Below are 17,662 nucleotides of genomic sequence, written 5' to 3'. Positions count from 1 at the left end.
CTACCCTCTGACAACAGGCCTATAGAGGAACTGGCACTCCCCTAATGCTTTCAACTTCCTGGCTCAGCAAAAAAAAGAGACTTTCGATCTTCTGTTCCACCCCACCTAGGATACTCCTACGTTCCTGGGCTCAGAAAGATGTTAAATAGATAAAAAGACAGAATGAACACTCTCCCATCTCATCCATTTTCCCACCCGGTTCCCGTCCCATCCCCCATGCCAGGTAACCAGGGGTGTACCATGAAGAGGTGGTGAATCCCAGACTCCACCCTCTCACCCCCAAAAAGGCCATTCTCACGCAATCTACTCGAAGCTTTAGAGAATTCCCAGGCCCCTGAAAACAAACCCTGAACCCCGCTTTCAGAGTGCCAGACAAGACGGTGTCCGGGCCCCCAGCCAGGCGGATGCTCGGTGTGGCCTGGTTCTAAGGGAGGAAATGAGCCTCCATTGGAACTGTATTAAAAATGTCTATCAGAAGGAAGTGCCCTTATGTACTGATGTGGAAAGATTTCTAAGATATACTGTTAATGAGAAAAAATCAAGGTGCAGAACTGTGTAAAACAGGCTGCTCTTATGTAAAAGTGAAGGGAAAGATAAAAATAATCTTTATCCGCAGCTGCTTGGAGCATGGGGAAAAAAAAAAGAAAGAAAGAAAGAAACGAAACTGATAGGTAAGAAAACTCCAGGTGCTTACTGGACGCGGCGGGGGAGAGTAGAACAGAGAAGGGAGAGGGAACAGAGGCCCCGCCGTGGAAGAAGGTCAGGACACGTCAGGCACAGCGCCCAAGAGGCCGGGCGGAACACTGAGGAATTTTGCGTCCTGGGTGGCATCACTGGAGTACGCCAGGCCGGAGGGCATGGCCCACACCGAAGTGTGAGGGTGGACTGCATCTGGGATGGTGGGCTGCTGTCCTTTTTTCCTCCAGCTGTTTCTCTTTGTAATTTTCTAAGGTTTTTTTTTAACATCAACAACAAAAGTGATCCTGGCCAATTCTGAGCAGATACCGGAGCCTCATAGCATCCCTTCATGACCTGCGAGCTAACTGGCAGGATTCTGAACTCCAGATGGAAACTCAGACACAAGAGGGACCATCAGCCAACCTGCACACACGGTTCGGAGGTAGGGGGACTGAGACGTCGGAACAGACCTGCGCTCCTACTCGACGTCGGACTCTAGCAGCCACTTCCGCGGCACCCCCCTCCCCCATTTCTGGAGCTGATCCTCCAGTGTGGACAAGCAGGCTGTTCTCGGTTTTTCTCTCTTCTGAACAACTGTCTGTGAGCATCCACCAACAATCTCACTGGAGGTGAATGGCACGTGCGTGCTCATGGGACAGTCCCCGATCCGCGACACTTCTCTGTTACTTTCTTCTTTCTATGCATCTGTATTCTTTGATTTTACTCTCTACAATAAGTGTGTATTATTTATCAATTTATAAGTTTAGGGGGAAAAAAAAACAAACGAGTAAGACAGCCTAGAGGAGAAACATAGTTGGCCACCCAAAACCACCCTCCTCTTCCTCGGGAACAAAATTCCTGCTTTCAGCAGGGTGAGAGGTTTCCCAGAATAAAGACCATGTCTGCCAGGCTCCCTGGTGGCAGGCTACGGCCACATGAGGCCATCCTAGCCAAGAGGAGGGCTCCTTTAAACAACTCAGCTGCGCAAGGATATGGAGGAAAAGGAACCCTCTTGCTCCGCTGGTGGGAATGGAGATGGCGGCAGCCACTGTGCATAACAGCACAGAGGGTCCCCCAAAAATTAAAAACAGAACTACCCTAGAGCCAGCAACAGCGCTACCAGGTATTTACCCAAAGAACACAGAAATACTGATTCGAAGGGATACATGCACCCTGATGTTTACAGCAGCATCTACAACAGCGAAATTCGGGAAGTAGCCCAGGTGTCCACCGACTAATGGATGAATGGACAAAGAGGTGATGCATGCACGTAAGCGCGTGCTGGAATATTCACTCAGCCATAAAAAAGAACGAAAGCTGGCCCTATGCCAAACACGGATGGAGCTAGAGTACAAGGCTAAGCAAATTAAGTCAGAGGACAAATACCACGTGATTTCACTCCTCTGTGGCATTTAAGAAACAAAATGAACAGGTAAAGGCAAAAACAAAAAGAGAGGGAGGAAGAGAGACAAACCAAAAAACAGACCCTTCATTACACAGGACGCACGCTGGTTAGCAGAGGGGAGGTGGGTTCGAGATGGGAGAAACAGGTGGTGGGGTCGAAGGTCACAGGTGCACGAGCACACCTGTGATGAGCACCGGCTGGTGGATGGAACTGGCGAGTCACTATAGGATACATCTGGAACGAATACTCTGCAGGTTAACTAACGGGAATGAATGAATGAATGAATGAATTTATCTTTAAAGATTTTTATTTATTCGACAGGCATAGATCGCAAGTAGGCAGAGAGGCAGGCAGACAGAGGGGGAAGCAGGCTCCCCGCCGGGCAAACAGCCCGATGCAGGGCTCGACCCCAGGACCCTGAGACCATGACCTGAGCTGAAGGCAGAGGCTTAACCCACTGAGCCACCCATGTGCCCCAACTAACTGGAATTTAAATAAAATCTTAATAAACAAACAAATAACTCTGCCAAGAAATTCTTCATAACTAAGGAGAAAAAAAGTCTGGGGTGCCTGGGAGGCTCAGTCATTAAGCATCTGCCTTTGGCTCAGGTCATGATCCCAGGGTCCTGGGATTGAGGCCCACATCGGGCTCCCTGCTCAGCGGGAAGCTTGCTTTTCCCGCTCCTGCTCGCCCTGCTTGTGTTCCCTCTCCCTCTGTCAAATAAATAAATAAAATCTTTAAAAGAAAAAAAGAAAAGCCTGCTTAAACACACAGCCTGTCTCTTGAAAATATTTCGCTAAAAGACATCTCTGGACAGACAAAGAAATGTCCATTTTGCAGATGGGCAAAAAAGGCCCAGAGCAGAGAAGGGAACTGTCACTAGGTCCAGGCCAGCAGAGGCAAAACTCAGCCTCATGTATAGCTCCCTACCCCCACCCAGCATCTCCCCAGGGCCTCGGTCAGGGGCCGAGCTTCCAGAAGGCATGCCCTGTGCTTCCACGACCCAGGAAAGAACCATCTGAACGCATACACACAAAGATCACCAACAGCCAGGCACGAATGCACAGCCTGTAGGACTCCAGTTATATGAGATAAGTAGAACAGTCAAGTTCATAGCGACAGAAAGTAAACTGGTGGGTGCCAGGGGCTGGAAGGAAGGCAAGCGGAGGGTAAGTGCTTAATGGACATAATTTCAGTTTGGGGAGATGAGAAAGTTCTGGAGATGGAGCGGTGGTGAGGGTTGCACAATTGTGCACTTAAAAACAGGTTTTAAAATGGAAGGTTTTAGGTAATGTACGTGTTGTGGCTAAACTGTGTGTGTGCGCCCCTGTTCCCTCCCCCTGACCCCCGTCCCAGGCCAATGCATATGCTGAAGTCCTAACCCTGAGCACTTCAGTGACTGTTTGTATTATTTGTATTATTTAAAGAGGTGATTAAAGCTAAGTGTGGCCACTAGGGCGGGCTGGTGTCCTTTTAAGAGACTAGGACACAGACACACACAGTGGAAGGCCATGTAGGGACACAGGAAATGGCCATCTACAGGCCAAGGACAGAGGCCTCAGAAGAAACCAGACATGATGACACCTTGATCTCAGACTTGTAGCCTCCAGAACCATGAGGAAATAAATTTCTGTAGCTTAAGTCAACCTACCCCTGCCCCTAGCCTGAGCCATTTGTTACAGCAGCCCTAGCAAATTAATATGTATTTTAGGGACCCCCGGCTGGCTGAGTTGGTAGAGGATGGGACTCTTGACCTTGGGGTCATGGGTTCAAGCCCCACATTGGGTGTAGAGAGTACTTAAAAATAAAATCTTAAAACAAAACAAAACAAAATCCCACAACAGTGTATTTTACCACAACAAGAAAACTCTGTCATATTAAAAAAAAGAAACAGATCTCCACTGACAGGGTGCTGGTCCATTCCAGTGACTTTTTCCTCTTCTTCTTCAAACTTTCCTTACTTGATTTTTTTTTCCAGTGAATAAAACCAACCACTACCCGCTCACCTGAACAGCACGCCTTTGATGACCTGCCAGGCGTTGGGTGCCGGCTGGGGTGGTGGGTTCTGTGGCTGGGTCTCCGCCGGCGGGTCCCTCCCGATGCTGCCATTGCTGGTCACCTGCAGAAAACAAGAGACGCGCGTCAGGAAGGAATATGCCACCTGAGGCATGGGGGCAGTCTGAGGCCCCACTGGGTGCCAAGGCCCAGCACAGGGCTAAGCACACAGAGCAGGTGCCTTGATCAGTAACCGGAGAATGGAGAGTAAAGTCACCCAGGAAGGGTGGTGGATCTTATTCCTTCAAGACAAAAACACTCCCCCAAAACCAGCTCTGTGCTGGGGACACAGAAGTGACCGAGACAGCCTCGTGCTGCCCTCCTTGGGATCACAGTCCAGTCGGGGAGCCCAAGAGTCCCCAGACAAGGATGATCCAGAGTGGACAGGGTGGGGATATAGGATCCTAGCAGGGACATCTGTTCCAGCCTGGAGGTCAAGGAGGGCTTCCTGGAGGAAGGGACCATTGGAGCTGAGGCCTAAAATACCTAACAAGGGGACACCACAGAGGAGGCAATAAGTACAGAAAGGAAGGGGAGAGACATGGTCTGGTGGTGAGGACGGTCCACACTGCTCCCTGAAGCTAGAGCCCAGGATGCAAGGTGTCTACTGGGGATAATGCAGAAGGGTGACCAGGGCCAGGTTCTGTAAGCCTTGGGTTTGTCTGAGAGGTGCTTCCCTGGGCAAACAGGGCCTTCTCTGTGGCCAGCCCTGTGCAGGACCCATCCCTCCAGGGTCTCCTAACTAGCAGGAAACAGACACAGATAAACACAGAAACACAGCCAGAGTGTGAGCCACAACAGAAGTCCGTGCCACAAACAGCACACACTGCCCTGTGGGGCCAGAACCATGAGCATCTCCAATCAGCAGCCACGCAAATGGAGGCTCAGGGAGGCTCACCCACTTGTCTGTTACTCAGGAAGGAAAAGGGCAGCAGGATGACGAGGAGGCAGGGAGGCCAGGGAGGTCAGGCAGGGCTTCCCAGAAGAAGAACCTTCACTCAAGAAACAGAAGCTCAGAAGCAAAGAATTTCATGATGTCAAGAAGGGCCTGAGATGGGGAGGTTCTTCCTGCCCCTCTCCTTGCACCTGCTGCTTCCTAATCCTGTCCTCTTCCTCCTCCCAGCTCTGTCCCCTCACCCCTCAGCCTTCAAGAGGCAGGACCAGGACGGTCATGGTCACCATTGGGCAGAAGCACCACCCAGCACAGAGGAGGGGCTCTGTGGAATCAACATGTGCTCCCTGAAGGGCTTGCCCCCCCGAACCCAGGTCCAGGCCTCCACTGCCTACCCTCCCCCAACCACGGCCCGGAGCCCACTCCTTCTGGCATTTGTCATCCTGTCCCCTTCACCAGCAAGAGCTCATCTCTGTATCTCCCAACGTGAGGGACACCACCATGGTAAAAGGTGGGGGCTCTGGGGTCCCGCAGTTCCTGGCTGTGATATCTTGGGCACGTCACTTCCTCTCTCCCACCCAAGAGCCAGGTTGTAAAAACACTGGTGTGTTAGAGACAGAAAATATTTCCTTTTGGGGCACCTGGGTGGCTCAGTGGGTTAAAGCCTCTGCCTTCGACTCAGGTCATGATCCCAGGGTCCTGGGAGAGCCACATCGGGCTCTCTGCTCAGCGGTGAGCCTGCTTCCTCCTCTCTCTCTGCCTGCCTCTCTGACTACTTGTGATCTCTGTCAAATAAATAAATAAAATCTTTAAAAAAAAAAAATTTCCTTTGTGTGTGGACAAAAAGAGTTCCTGAGCACCTGAGCACCTGTATGCCAGGCTCTGTGCTAGGCAGTGGCCAGACAGCTCCGGGCCCTGCCCTCCTGGAGCTCAGGGTCCAGAGGGAAACACCCCATGGAACTGTCAACAGGATCATTCAAACTGGTAAACGGGGGGAAAAGTGCCCTGGAGAAAAGATGCAGGGGTAGAGAATGGCTCCTGAGGTGGGGACGGGGAGCCACTTTGGATCAGGTAGTCGGACACCTGCCTGAGGAGCTATTTTTGACATTTGGGTGAAAAGCGTGCTGGAAGAGGGACAAATTCAGGGAAGCAGTTGCTGGGGGAGCAAGCAAGGTCAGAGACAGGCACAGAGCCCCCTCATTCAGGGCTGGCCTTGCTCCTGGGAGGATCAGGGACCAAGAAAGAGCTTCCAGCAGGTCTGAGCTGATTCCCATCAAGCAACAGAAGCTGAGGCCAGGCCGGGATTTGAACCCACCTCTGGTTGACCCTGAGGTCTGTTCTTACCCGCACTGGCAGACAAGCTGGTTGGAGACCCTCCCACAGAAACATAAATGGAAACTGCAGAGAGAAGGCACGTCGCTATGCTGGCCACAATCAAAAATGATAGACAATCACAAGTGTTGGCGAAGCTGGATGGGCTGTATACTACCAGTGGGGAAACAAGAGCTGCAACTTTGAAAAATACAGCAGAGAACTAAAAAGTAAAATGTGCAGGACGCCTGGGAGGCTCAGTCAGTTAAGGGTCTGACTTCGGCTCAGGTCGTGATCCCAGAGTCCCGGGATCGAGCCCCACATCAGGCTCCTCGCTCAGTGGAGAAAATGCTTCTCCGTCTGCCCCTCCCCCTGCTTGTGCGCGTTCTCTCTCTCTCTCTCTCCCCCAAATAATATATTTTTTTAATTTTTTAATAAAATAAAAATAAAAAGTGAAATGGGCACCTGCCATACAAACTAGCAGCCCCGCTCCTAGGTCTCCACCCAAGAGAAAGGAGAACTGTACACATGCACAAAAGCTTATGCACAAATACTCATGGGGGGATTGTTGGTAATAGCCAGAAACAACCCTGATGCCCCTTGATGAATGAAGAGGGTGTAGCCATACAATGGAAAGCTACTCGGTAATAAAAAGGAGCTCTGCTGGGGACAGAGTGGCTGCAAAAGGGAACTGGAAGGTTCTGAGGGGATGGGGACCGGATGATGGTGAGTGGCAACAGTTGTTCAGAGTGACCACAGTAAACGCCACTGGTCTCCGTACTGATGACAGGTGAATGTTGTGTGATCTGTTACACTTCAAAAGAAAGGTAACTCTCCTGTGGCTTCCACTTCCCTTGGAGTAAAGGCAAAATCTTCAGGTTGCCTCCCAAGTCTTGGCCTCATCTGGCCCCCTCCCTGCCTCTCTACACTCACCCCTCTCCCCTCATTCACTGGCTTCAGCCACATGGCCTCCTCACTGTCCCTTCATACAGCCAGGCACCTGTCACCTCAGGGCCTTTGCACTGGCTGTTCCCTTTATCTGAGAGGTTCCCACCCCTCCATATCTGCCTGCCTCCCTCCCTCATCTCCTTCAAGTTTTTGTTCATACATTGCCTCCTCAGGGGCCCCTGGGTGGCCTATCAGTTAAGCAACTGACTCTTGGGTTTCAGCTTAGTTTATGATCTCAGAGTCATGCCACCCAGCCCCATGTTGGGTTCTATGCTGAGCAGAGCCTGCTGAAGTTTCTCTCTCCCTCCCTCTGCCCCTTCCCAAGTTAGCTCTCGCGCTTGCTCTCTCAAATAAATAAATAAGTCTTAAAAAAAAAAAGTCACCTCCTCAGAGAGGCCTTCCCAGACTACCTTGTTTAAATTGCAACCCTCTTAGCCACCCCTCACTTCTTATCCCCTTCCCCAGCTTTACTCTGTCTATGGCACTTATCAATATCCAACCCACTATATATATTTCTTTTTTATCTTATTCACTGTTTTCTTGTCCATTTTTCTATCCCCACTGCCCAGTCCTTAAATAGAACATGAGCTCCAAGAGGGCAGGGGCTGTTCTGTTCACAGCTGTAGCCCCACCTTCAGCATGGGGCCTTGCATGGAGTGGGGACTCAGTATAAATGAGCTGAAGGAATGAAGGGCAGGGCTGAGGGCCCTGTGTTGGAGACCCTGGGTGGAGAAGCAGGCTGGCAGGAGCATGGACTGCTGAGGGCCCCACAGGCCTGGGGAAGGTATGGTGGCTATGGACACAGTACTGTCTAAGCCACAGTTCCTCCTCTGGGACCCATATGTCCAGTCTCACATACAATCCACAGAACTACTGGCTAAGGGGCCCAGAAGCAACTGAGACCATGAGGCTGGGCTGGGAATATGAAGACAGGCTTTCCAGCACATCCTCAGTGACTGCCATGATCCACCATAGGAATTCCAGCCCAGCCCAGCCTCTGCCTCAACATCTGTTGATTCCACAAACACGGGGCACCTGCTCTGTGCTCTATGCCCAAGCTGGGCAGTGCAGGGGACAAGAGGTTGACCATGACAGACCTGGTTCTGCCCTCCAAGGGCTCCCAGTCCAGGGGAAGAGACAGGCAGATGATATAACCCAGAGTGGGCAAGGCTGGGACAGGAGAGCCCATGGTGCCGTGGGAGCCTTGATCCAGTCTTAGAGGGTCAGAGAGGGCTTCCTAGAGGAGGGGACATCTGAGATGTACAGAACGAGTAAGGATCAACCAGATAAAGAAGGGAGAAGAAGATGCAAAGGCAATAAAGAGAAAGCAAGGGACACCTGGGAGGCTCAGTCATTAAGCATCTGCCTTCAGCTCAGGTCATGATCCCAGGGTCCTGGGATTGAGCCCTGCATTAGGCTTCCTGCTCCGCCAGAGGCCCGCTTCTCCCTCTCCCACTCCCCCTGCTTGTGCTCCCTCTCTCACTGTGTCTCTTTCTGTCAAATAAATAAAATCTAAAATAAAGAAAAAAACAAAGAGAGAGAGAGAGAAAGAAAGCAAGGCACGCTGCTGGAAATAAAAGAGCTTCACAGTGGGTGACACTCCTCTCACCCAGTGGTTCTCAAGCAGAGGTGATCTTGCAACTGGGACATTTAGCAGTGCTTGGGACATCTCTGAATACCACAACTGCAAAGAGGTAAGCGTGCCACTTACATCTAGCATGCAGAGGTCACAGATGCTGCTCAACAGGCTGCCGTGCACGGGACAGCCCCCCACGACAAAAAATTAACCAACCCAAAATGTCAATAAATGCTGAGGCTGAAAAACCCTAGTCTAGTCTGAAGAAAATTCAGATCACACAAGGCCTCGATCTACGAAAGAATTTATACTTTACCCTGAGGGCAGAGGAATAAGTCTTGAAAGGTTTGAAGCAGAGGTGGGACAAGAGAAAATCAGGGGGTCCCTGGAAGCCCGGCAATCGGAGCAACCTGAACCCTAGCCTCTCTGATCCACCCCTCCATCCAGTAATGGACAAAAACTCAGAGCGGGGGAAGACCCTCCTTCAGTGAGACCGGGAAATCCCTGATGCCAAGGAACAGAGTGTTCATTCTAGAGCTAACTCAACAAATACTTCCTGAGGCTGTCCCCAGGCCAGGCCCTGGTTACAGATGCTAAACCAAGCACGTTGGGCTCTATCACACAAATCTCATCCTGGGGTACTCCCTAGGTGCTATTTTATGCCCCTCCTCTGAGATCCCTTGGTCCCTGGCACAGACTTTTGCCACAACCCCAGTCATTCAGGATTATAACTCTCTACATATCAGTCTTCTCTCCCACTCCACAGATGGCAGGGACGTGGCTGGAACCATCTTTGTGACCCATCACATGGCTGACCATCCTGTGCAACCCCTTCACTTACCATTGGAGAAATGAAGGCCCAAAGAAGGCAAGGAACTTGTCCAAGGTCACATAGAAAGTCAGCTTCATTCTTCCCTCTCAACCTGCATTCGTCTCCCTTGTGCTGCCTCCCACATGTCAGTGACATCCCAGTGGGTGGGTCGACAGCACCTTACTGTCACTCCATCCATTCCCTACACGCCTGAAAGATGGATGCCTGAACTAGTATGTTCTGCAGCTTTGGTTTACTTGAGGCAGCAATGGATCAGAAGTCCTCAGTACCTAGACTAACTCCCCCATAGGATTAGTTTATGCTGTAAGCACACCCATCCCAGTCCTGACCACCCTGGGTCAACAATGTCCGGTCACTTCTACACGGAATGGATCCCAAACTCAACCTGGGTGACCTTCTGCAAGCGCTTTAGTCTCATTCTTCCTGGGATTCCCGTCTGTAAAGTGGGTCTGTCAGCCTTCACATCCCGTGCCCTTACCCACGATGATTACTTGACTTCCCTAGAGCTGGGAAACTCCCACTTAGTCAGTCGTTGCCCACATCCCAGGCACTGCAAGGGAGACCCTAAACGCCAGACCACTTTAGGGACGGTCTTGGAGTCTGGAATCGCAGAGTAGAGAACCAGGGCGCTTGGGTTTAAGTCTGCGCCCCTCCGCGCCACTGTCTCCCGGCTCCAGCAAAGAGCCTGGTGGCCGCCCAGCGCGAGCGTGCAGAGGACCCGGCGTGCAACAGGGCCCCGCTCCCCGCACTGTCCGGCCTCCAGGACTGCCCGGCCCCACCTGGGCCCGGTACTCAAGGTCCCTCTGGGCAAGGAGCCCCCACTGCACCAGGTCCCGCGAAAAGGGGCAGGACACGCCCCGTGGGAGGCCCCCCGGGTTGGGAAGAACCCCTCAGGCCCCTCTCGGCCTCCGTACCTGACCGGAGCCGCCTCCCCCGGCCGCAACCACGGCGCTGCCGGCCCCGTCCGCCTCCTGCGCCGCCGCCATCTTCCCGCTCCGGGTCCCCGCCCCCGCCGCCAGCCCCGCCCCGTCCCCGACGGCGCCAGCGCGATCGCGCGAGATTTCACACTTGCCGGAGCCGCCAGCTACCGTATCCGGCAGGAGCGCGTAAGCCACGCCTCTCGAGAGAGCCGCTTCCGGCTAAGAAAGAACCAGCTCGGCCACCGTACTCCGCCTCCTCTCTGCCGTACGTTGGTTTTTACCTAGTAGACGTTCTCCCTGCTTTGAACTTCCGGACTTTCTCGGCGGGCGTAGGAGCTTCTCAGAGGCTCCATTCCCTTTGCTTTCTCGGGTAAATTCGCGTCTTCCATCTACGTGAGCGTTGTAGGCCATCCTGTCCTCCTCGCAGATTCTCCGAGGCCTTTCCGTTTCCGTGTTTCTTGAGCTTCCCCGGCCACCGTAACGCCTCAAAACGATCTGCTTAATGCGCGCCCCTCCTGTGTTGATTGAACCTCCGCGGCCACCGTACCCAGACTCAGGGGGCGGGCCTTTGGCCAATGTCGTAGCCTTTAAACACCTCTTCCAAAGCAATCCTTTCTTTCAAGTACCCTTAGGTTGGAGTTTTCCGGTGCATTCAGAATTAGTATTTCAGGGTTCTCCCAGCCGCCAGCCCCTCCCCCAAGCTTTCGGGTCACCTAGTTTAGCCTGCATGCGCATTCCGGGGCAAATTCTGCAACTCGGACTCGGCTTCAAGGGCTCTGTCAACTTCATACTTTTTCTTAGCTATATATCTTTGTACTGTTCAAGCCGGGACACGTGTTGCAAGACCCCTGGCCTGGGGAGGGTGGTATGGAGGATCAGGGAAAAATGTATCAGCGGCTGCTAAGCCTTATGTATGAATTGAGTGGAGGTGTGACCTGGGTTTAAACTCTGGTTGTGCTACTGGCCTTCTAAATGATCCTGGACCAGGGACATAACCTCTTTGGGCCTCAGTTTCTACCTCTTCTTGTTAAACGCATTTCACTCCCGCTTTTGCCCCGCCGGGGTTTTGGAAAGACCTAGTGAGATCCCGAATGTAAACAGCACCCACCCACCCAGCCCCACCTCACTCTTAGCAGGTGATCAATCTCTTGCACTGTTATTACTGACCTTAACAGATTACCTGAAAGGGGAGAGCAGGCTTTGCACTAGGATTGTCCAATTATTTATTTCTCATTTTATTATCTAGTCCCTCCACTTTCCTCTTGGTCCCAGCTAGGCAGTAACAGCACCTCCTCCAGGAAACCCTCCCTGGCCCCCAGGCTGTGCGAGCACCGCCTCCCGGTCTTCCCGTTCCCTGCCCACTTTCTGTCATTACTGTCAGGGACGGGTGTGGCATGTCTTGCCCTGGGTGGGGGAAGCCAAGGACTGTCACGCTCACTGCTCTGCCTCCAGCACTGCCCCAGGGGATGATTCCTAAGTGAAGGGATGAAACTGCAGAAGGTTGATGACCTATATACCTCCTGTTGAGGACCAACACAAGGGCAAGAAGTTACCTTAGAGAATGTCTTTCCCAGTCCACTTCACTCGCAGATAATAAGAGCAGCAAGAACCGGTCTGTGAAATTGTATGCCCAGTTGGTTAAGCGTCTGCCCTCAGCTCGGATCATGATCCCAGGGTCCTGGGACGGAGTTCCTGTTTTGGCGGCCCGCCCCTCTGCCGCCCCTCTGCCCCCCCTCGCCCCACCTTGTGCTGTCTCTCTCACGCTCTCTCAAATAAATAAATAGAAATTTAGAAAAAATTGTAGGCCCAGTTTTTTTTTTTTTTTTTTTAAGATTTTATTTACGGGGCGCCTGGGTGGCTCAGTGGGTTAGAGACTCTGCCTTCGGTTGGGGTCATGATCCCGGGCTCCTGGGATCAAGCCCCGCATTGGGCTCTCTGCTCAGTGCGGAGCCTGCTTCTCTTCCCCTCTCTCTGCCTACTTGTGATCTCTGTCTGTCAAATAAATAAAATCTTTAAAAAAAAAAAAGATTTATTTATTTGACAGAAAGAGAGATCACAAGCAGGCAGAGAGAGAGGGGGAAGCATGATCCCTGCTAAGCAGAGAGCCCAATTGTGGGGCTCGATCCCAGGACCCTGAAATCATGACCTGAGCTGAAGGCAGAGGCTTAACCCACTGAGCCACCCAGGCGCCCCATAGGCCCAGTTTTTAAGTCTAGGGAAGAAATGAACCTATTGATTCAAGTCCACCAGACAAAAGCAAGTTTCAGATTTGTGGGCCTCTTTTTTAAAATACAAAATTACAGGCGCCTGGGTGGCTCAGTGGGTTGGCCTCTGCCTTTGGCTCAGGTCGTGATCTCAGGGTCCTGGGATTGAGCCCCGCCTCGGGCTCTCTGCTCAGCAGGGATCATGCTTCCCCGTCTCTCTCTGCCTGCCTCTCTGCCTACTTGTGATCGCTCGCTCTCTGTCAAATAAATGAATAAAACCTTAAAAAAAAATAAAGTACAAAATTACATGCACAAGCTTAAATAGAGGATCACAGAAAGCTAAGACAAGTGAGGGGATTTAAAACATAATCTCCAAGGGAGTCTGGGTGGCTTGGTTGGGCGTCTGCCTTCAGTTCTGGTCATGATCTCGGGATCCTGGGATCGAGCCCCAGGTCGGGCTCCCATCTGCTTCTCCCTCTGCCAGCTGCTCCCCCTGCTTGTGCTGTCACTGTCTCTCTGACAAATAAATAAAACCTTAAAATTAAAAAAAAAAGAAACATAATCTCCAGCTTCACTGTAACCCCATCTCTGCTTTCAACTCTAGATACAAAATGCTCAGGTCTGCCCTCTTCTCTCATAAACTGCGGAGTCCCGATCTGTGGGAGCATGGTCTCTCAGCTAGACTGTGACCTTAGGACCCGTGCAAAGCCCTTCCTCTTGTCTGTTGAGTGACCAAATAAATTCTTCCATTTCTAACTGCTAAGTAGCTCACAGCCACTCTGTCCTCCACTAGGGGACGCCCAACACCAACCAGACGCTGCGATGGCAGGTTCTAAGGGAGGAAAGGACTAGAGCCCTATACTTTGGGGTCCTGAGGGAAAAAGCTTGGGGGTCCAGACTCCTGAGTCTGAGGGAGAAGAAGTCTGGGGTCCCAGACTCCTGAGTTCTGGGGGAAGAGGCATCTGAGGGCCTGGCCTCTGGGGTCCTAGGGTGAGTGGGACTGGGGTGGAGGCCTGAGAAAGGAAGGAGGAATCTGGGAAGGGTACCAGGATTGGTTGGAAGCAGAACTGGCCTGGGCAGTGGTTTGATTTGGCTTGAGTCCGTGGGAAACAAGTGGACAGAGCAGGGATTGTTCCTCGAGGGTCCCCCCCCCTCCCCATCACCCCCTGGGTTTGGCAGCCTCAGCTCTTCCCAGGCCCTGGGGGACTTGGGGGCATTTCCCACAGCCCCTCCCCAAGGCCCCTGTTTTCTACTAGACTCCTAGCTGCCCATCCTCAAGAACAGGGAAACTGCTCTGAGAGTGCTGAGAGGCCGGCTGGAGGTTAATGCCAAGCAGACTAGGAAAAACACAGACCCTGGATCCTCAGAGGCCAACAGCCCCACCCCTGGACTTGGAGGTCCCAGGACCACCGTCTACTCCCTCAGAACCCAGAAGTCCAGGTCCTTAGCCCTCTACCCGCCCAGCACTGCTCTCTCCGACTGTACTGCCTCTTCTCTTCCTTGCACACCCTGTGCTTTTTGCCTGCAATTCCCTACTGCCCAGATACCATTTCCCAACCACTAACCGACCAAGCCAGTCCCCCGCTCCCCTCCCCCCACCACCCAGCAACAACAGCCCCAACCACACTCCACTGCATCCCCTGGGACCAGCCTAGCCAGGTTTTCTAGGGGGCCCTCCCTCATCCAAGGGGACAGCACCCAGGCCTTGATCTCTTCACTTCTTTTCTTCATCGCACAAATTGCTGTCTGAAGTCATCTTCTCCCTTGGTCGTCTGGCTCATCCTTCTGCCTCCCCGCCCCTTCCCACCCCACAGTCGCTCTGGCACTCGGGCTCCGTTGGTGGCCTCAAGACGGAACAGAGCTCCTTCCTGATCCTGAATGAGAGCTCAGATGTCACTCCTGTTGCTAACAAGGGGAGAGAGCAGCTAACAAGGCACAGCACACAGCCGTAATCACTAAACCTACATGGAATTGGGCCCAGACCCAATCAATAGCTTTTTAAAGGGCCACAGAAAGCAGGACTGTCTTTTCCCCCCGCAGTGTCTCCTGGCCCTAGCAGGATCTCAATAAATCTTGGACATGTCGGACAAGTGTATAAGAATTGTCACAGAGAGGGGCGCCTGGGTGGCTCAGTGGGTTAAAGCCTCTGCCTTCGGCTCAGGTCATGATCTCAGGGTCCTGAGATCGAGCCCCGCGTTGGGCTCTCTGCTCAGCGGAGAGCCTGCTTCCCTCTCTCTCTCTCTGCCTGCCTCTCTGCCTACTTGTGATCTCTGTCAAGTAAATAAATAAAATCTTTAAAAAAAAAAAAAAGAATTGTCACAGAGCATCGCTTTTGTAGACCGATCCTCCTGGGTCCCAGACCTCCTTGGCTCTGATTTCCCATGCTCAGTAGTGGCCTCCGGGCACCAGTCTCCCCTCTGAACAGGACCACGGGACACCTCACTGGGATGCACATTTAAAGGACCTGTCCAGGGCCTGGATATTGCCAGAGGCCGCTGGAAGTTAGCTGTGTTCCTGGTTTGTCATTTTACAGAGGAGAAGCCCAGACCTTGGGGAAGGACAGTCTCTAATTTTGCTGTTACGATTATTCCTTGTTATTATTTACCTTGTTATTCCCACTGACCAAGTTAGGCCTCCATATGTCCAATGGGCATTCAATAACCATTGGATGGACAGAATCAGTGGCCATCTTGGTCTTAGAAAAGCAACCACATGGAATAAAATAAATGGCTTTGTACATTAATTTATTTGTAAGAAGACAGACTAGTGTTGGGAGCAGGATGCTGACAGCTGCTGAGAAGTGGGGGGCAGGGCAGAGGAGCCAAGGGGTTGTGGGGTCTGGACTCTCCCTTCCCCCCTGGTCGGGGCCCCAGCTGCTACTGGTCTCCCTTCAGCATAGAAAGTAACTGGTCACTGAAAATCCCTGCGTAAGTGCTCATAGCTGCTGTGCTTTTGGTGTATAGGTCCCTGGGGAGAAAGGACAGATGCTCAGAGCGGGGAGGAGGCTGGGAGTACCCCGAGTCTAAGGGAGAAACAGACTGGGGGGCCCAGAATTATGTGTCCTGTGGGAAAAGGTGGCTGGAACCCAAACTCTTGGATCCCTAGGGAGGACGGGGCTGGGATCTCAGAATCCGGGGTTCGGGCAGGGCTGGGGGCCAGGACTCCCGGTTCCCAGTGGGGGCGGGTTGATACCTGATTTTCTCATCCATGGTGGTCAGGTATGTCTTCTCGTACAGCTCCTGGGCGGCCGATCTGGCTGTCCCCCAGTAGCTATAGAGTGATTCTTGTAACTGAGCGAGCAGGGCAGGGCTGGCGGCTTCATCTTGCTGGGGTATGTGGGCCCCCCTGACCTCTGCAGGGGGGAGCACGTTAGGAGAGCTGAGGAGCCTGCTGCAGGGGGCAACGAGGCAGGGAAGGAGGGGGACAAGGGCCAGGCGAGGACTGGACTGGGAAGACGCTTAGAGCTCATCTCGTCCCCCTCACAAACCCCTCGTTTGTCCCCTGCCAAACACACTCACCACATCCCAAGACCAGGAGGACAAGAACCAGAACCAGGAGGTATCGGGTGCCCATAGCTTCAGAAGACCTGGAACGCTGAGAAGGCTGTGGGGCAGGGTCGTCAGTGACATCTAGGTCTCCCCCCCACCCAGCCCCACGCTGAGTCTAGCTGCCAGTGCCTGTGCTTGGGGCTCATTGTCTAACATTTTATGATTCTCCTGATTTTCACACCTTCGTTCTAACATCCCTTCATTCCCTCGAGAAGCCTTTCTTGAGCACCTAACCGCATGTGCCAAGCAAGGCCCTGGGCCCCTGCTGTGAACTCAGGCGACAGCCCTGCCCTTCCGAAGCCCACATGAAAGAGAAATACAATCAGTGGTATTAAATGAGGAAAATGTACAGCGTGTCCTCAACTGGGGGACACGCTGTGGGGGAGGGGATAAGTACTCCAGACGGGGGAGGCCGTGTCACATGCGTGGCCTAGGAAAGGCTTGGCAGAGGGTGACATCCCACTGAGACCCAGTGGGTATGGGGATGCACCTCATACACTCAGGGGGCCCTTTCTGATGCCCCAGGCCCTGTTCTGCGTGCCTTGTCTGTCTTCACTCCCCACCGCCCTGCCCCGTGGTGACAGAAGTGCTCAGCTCAGCAATGACAGTGCCCAGAGGCCTTATTGTCTCCTGCAATTTGGAGATGAGGCTGAGATCCAACCCCAAGGGGCATCGGCACAGGGGAAACGGTCTAAGATTCTAAATCCCGCCCTTCCAACAGAGGAATCTAACGTCGGGACTCTGTGGGGTTTCTGACTGCATATTATCTCTGCCCCCTCCCTGCTGACCCTTCCCCATTTCCGTCCTGGTCCCTCTCTTACCTGGCTCTGGCAGGCTGTCCTCACCAGCTCCACGCGGGCAGAGAAGGGCTTTATAGCTCTTGTGGTCCACCTCCCTGTCCACAGCCACCACCCTCACCTTGTCCCTAGGCCAAAGTCCGAGCCAACAGGGCCGCTGAGGGGGTGGTGCGGGGCAGAGAGGGCAGTGACTGTCCCCAGGGTCAAGCCACAGGGGGCCCCCCCACTCTGAAAACTCACTCCTGAGAGAGACAGGCTGGGTGGGGGGCTGTGAAGAGTGAGGGGTTCTGGGTACCCACCTTGAAAGGGGGCTGGGGTTTCCCTCATGTAGGAAGCAAAGGCAGAGCTTGGAATGACAGGTGGCTGTGGGGACCCGCTGACTGCATCCGCACTCCAGCCTTCCCCCTCCAGCCCCAAACTCGGCTGTCTGAGGTCTCCTTCCCCCAACAAGCCCGCAGGGGTGGGTCTCAGGGCTGGGAGAAGGGAGTGATCCCC

At 53.0% G+C, this 17,662-nt stretch overlaps 2 protein-coding genes across 3 annotated transcripts in view; both read right to left on the bottom strand.

The window, feature by feature from the left end:
* Window positions 1-10,743, bottom strand: part of CLPTM1 (CLPTM1 regulator of GABA type A receptor forward trafficking) — a 28,912-nt gene extending 18,169 nt beyond the window's left edge. The window contains exons 1-2 of one of the 2 annotated variants that reach the window (XM_047709933.1): window positions 10,613-10,743; window positions 4,091-4,203 (exon numbers count right to left, since the gene is read on the bottom strand). In XM_047709933.1, the coding sequence (XP_047565889.1) occupies window positions 4,091-4,203; window positions 10,613-10,684 (185 nt within the window). In that variant the 5' untranslated portion in view covers window positions 10,685-10,743. The remainder of the gene's footprint in view (window positions 1-4,090; window positions 4,204-10,612) is intronic. The other variant, XM_047709932.1, reaches the window with a different exon arrangement.
* A 4,806-nt stretch (window positions 10,744-15,549) lies between these two features.
* On the bottom strand, window positions 15,550-17,276 carry APOC2 (apolipoprotein C2). Its single transcript, XM_047709965.1, has 4 exons — window positions 17,192-17,276; window positions 16,341-16,425; window positions 16,015-16,174; window positions 15,550-15,789 (listed from the first exon to the last, which is right to left on the bottom strand). Exons 2-4 carry the CDS (start codon window positions 16,393-16,395, stop codon window positions 15,699-15,701), a joined length of 306 nt encoding a protein of 101 aa, XP_047565921.1. The 5' UTR covers window positions 16,396-16,425; window positions 17,192-17,276; the 3' UTR covers window positions 15,550-15,698.
* Window positions 17,277-17,662: the final 386 nt, after the last annotated feature.

Source organism: Lutra lutra, chromosome 17 (assembly GCF_902655055.1).
Source record: "Lutra lutra chromosome 17, mLutLut1.2, whole genome shotgun sequence".
NCBI classification, from domain to species: domain Eukaryota; kingdom Metazoa; phylum Chordata; class Mammalia; order Carnivora; family Mustelidae; genus Lutra; species Lutra lutra.
The sequence above is the reverse complement of the archived record's forward strand: the minus strand, read 5'-3'. Positions and strand labels throughout refer to the sequence as shown.

Excerpts from the sequence above, each read along its gene's own strand:
- APOC2 (XM_047709965.1), bottom strand. The coding sequence starts at position 16,395 with ATGGGCACCCGATACCTCCTGGTTCTGGTTCTTGTCCTCCTGGTCTTG. Across the intron at positions 16,175-16,340 it reads CCTCCTGGTCTTGGGATGTG|AGGTCAGGGGGGCCCACATA; the intron begins GTGAGTGTGTTT and ends TCCCCCCTGCAG. Across the intron at positions 15,790-16,014 it reads ACCATGGATGAGAAAATCAG|GGACCTATACACCAAAAGCA; the intron begins GTATCAACCCGC and ends CTTTCTCCCCAG.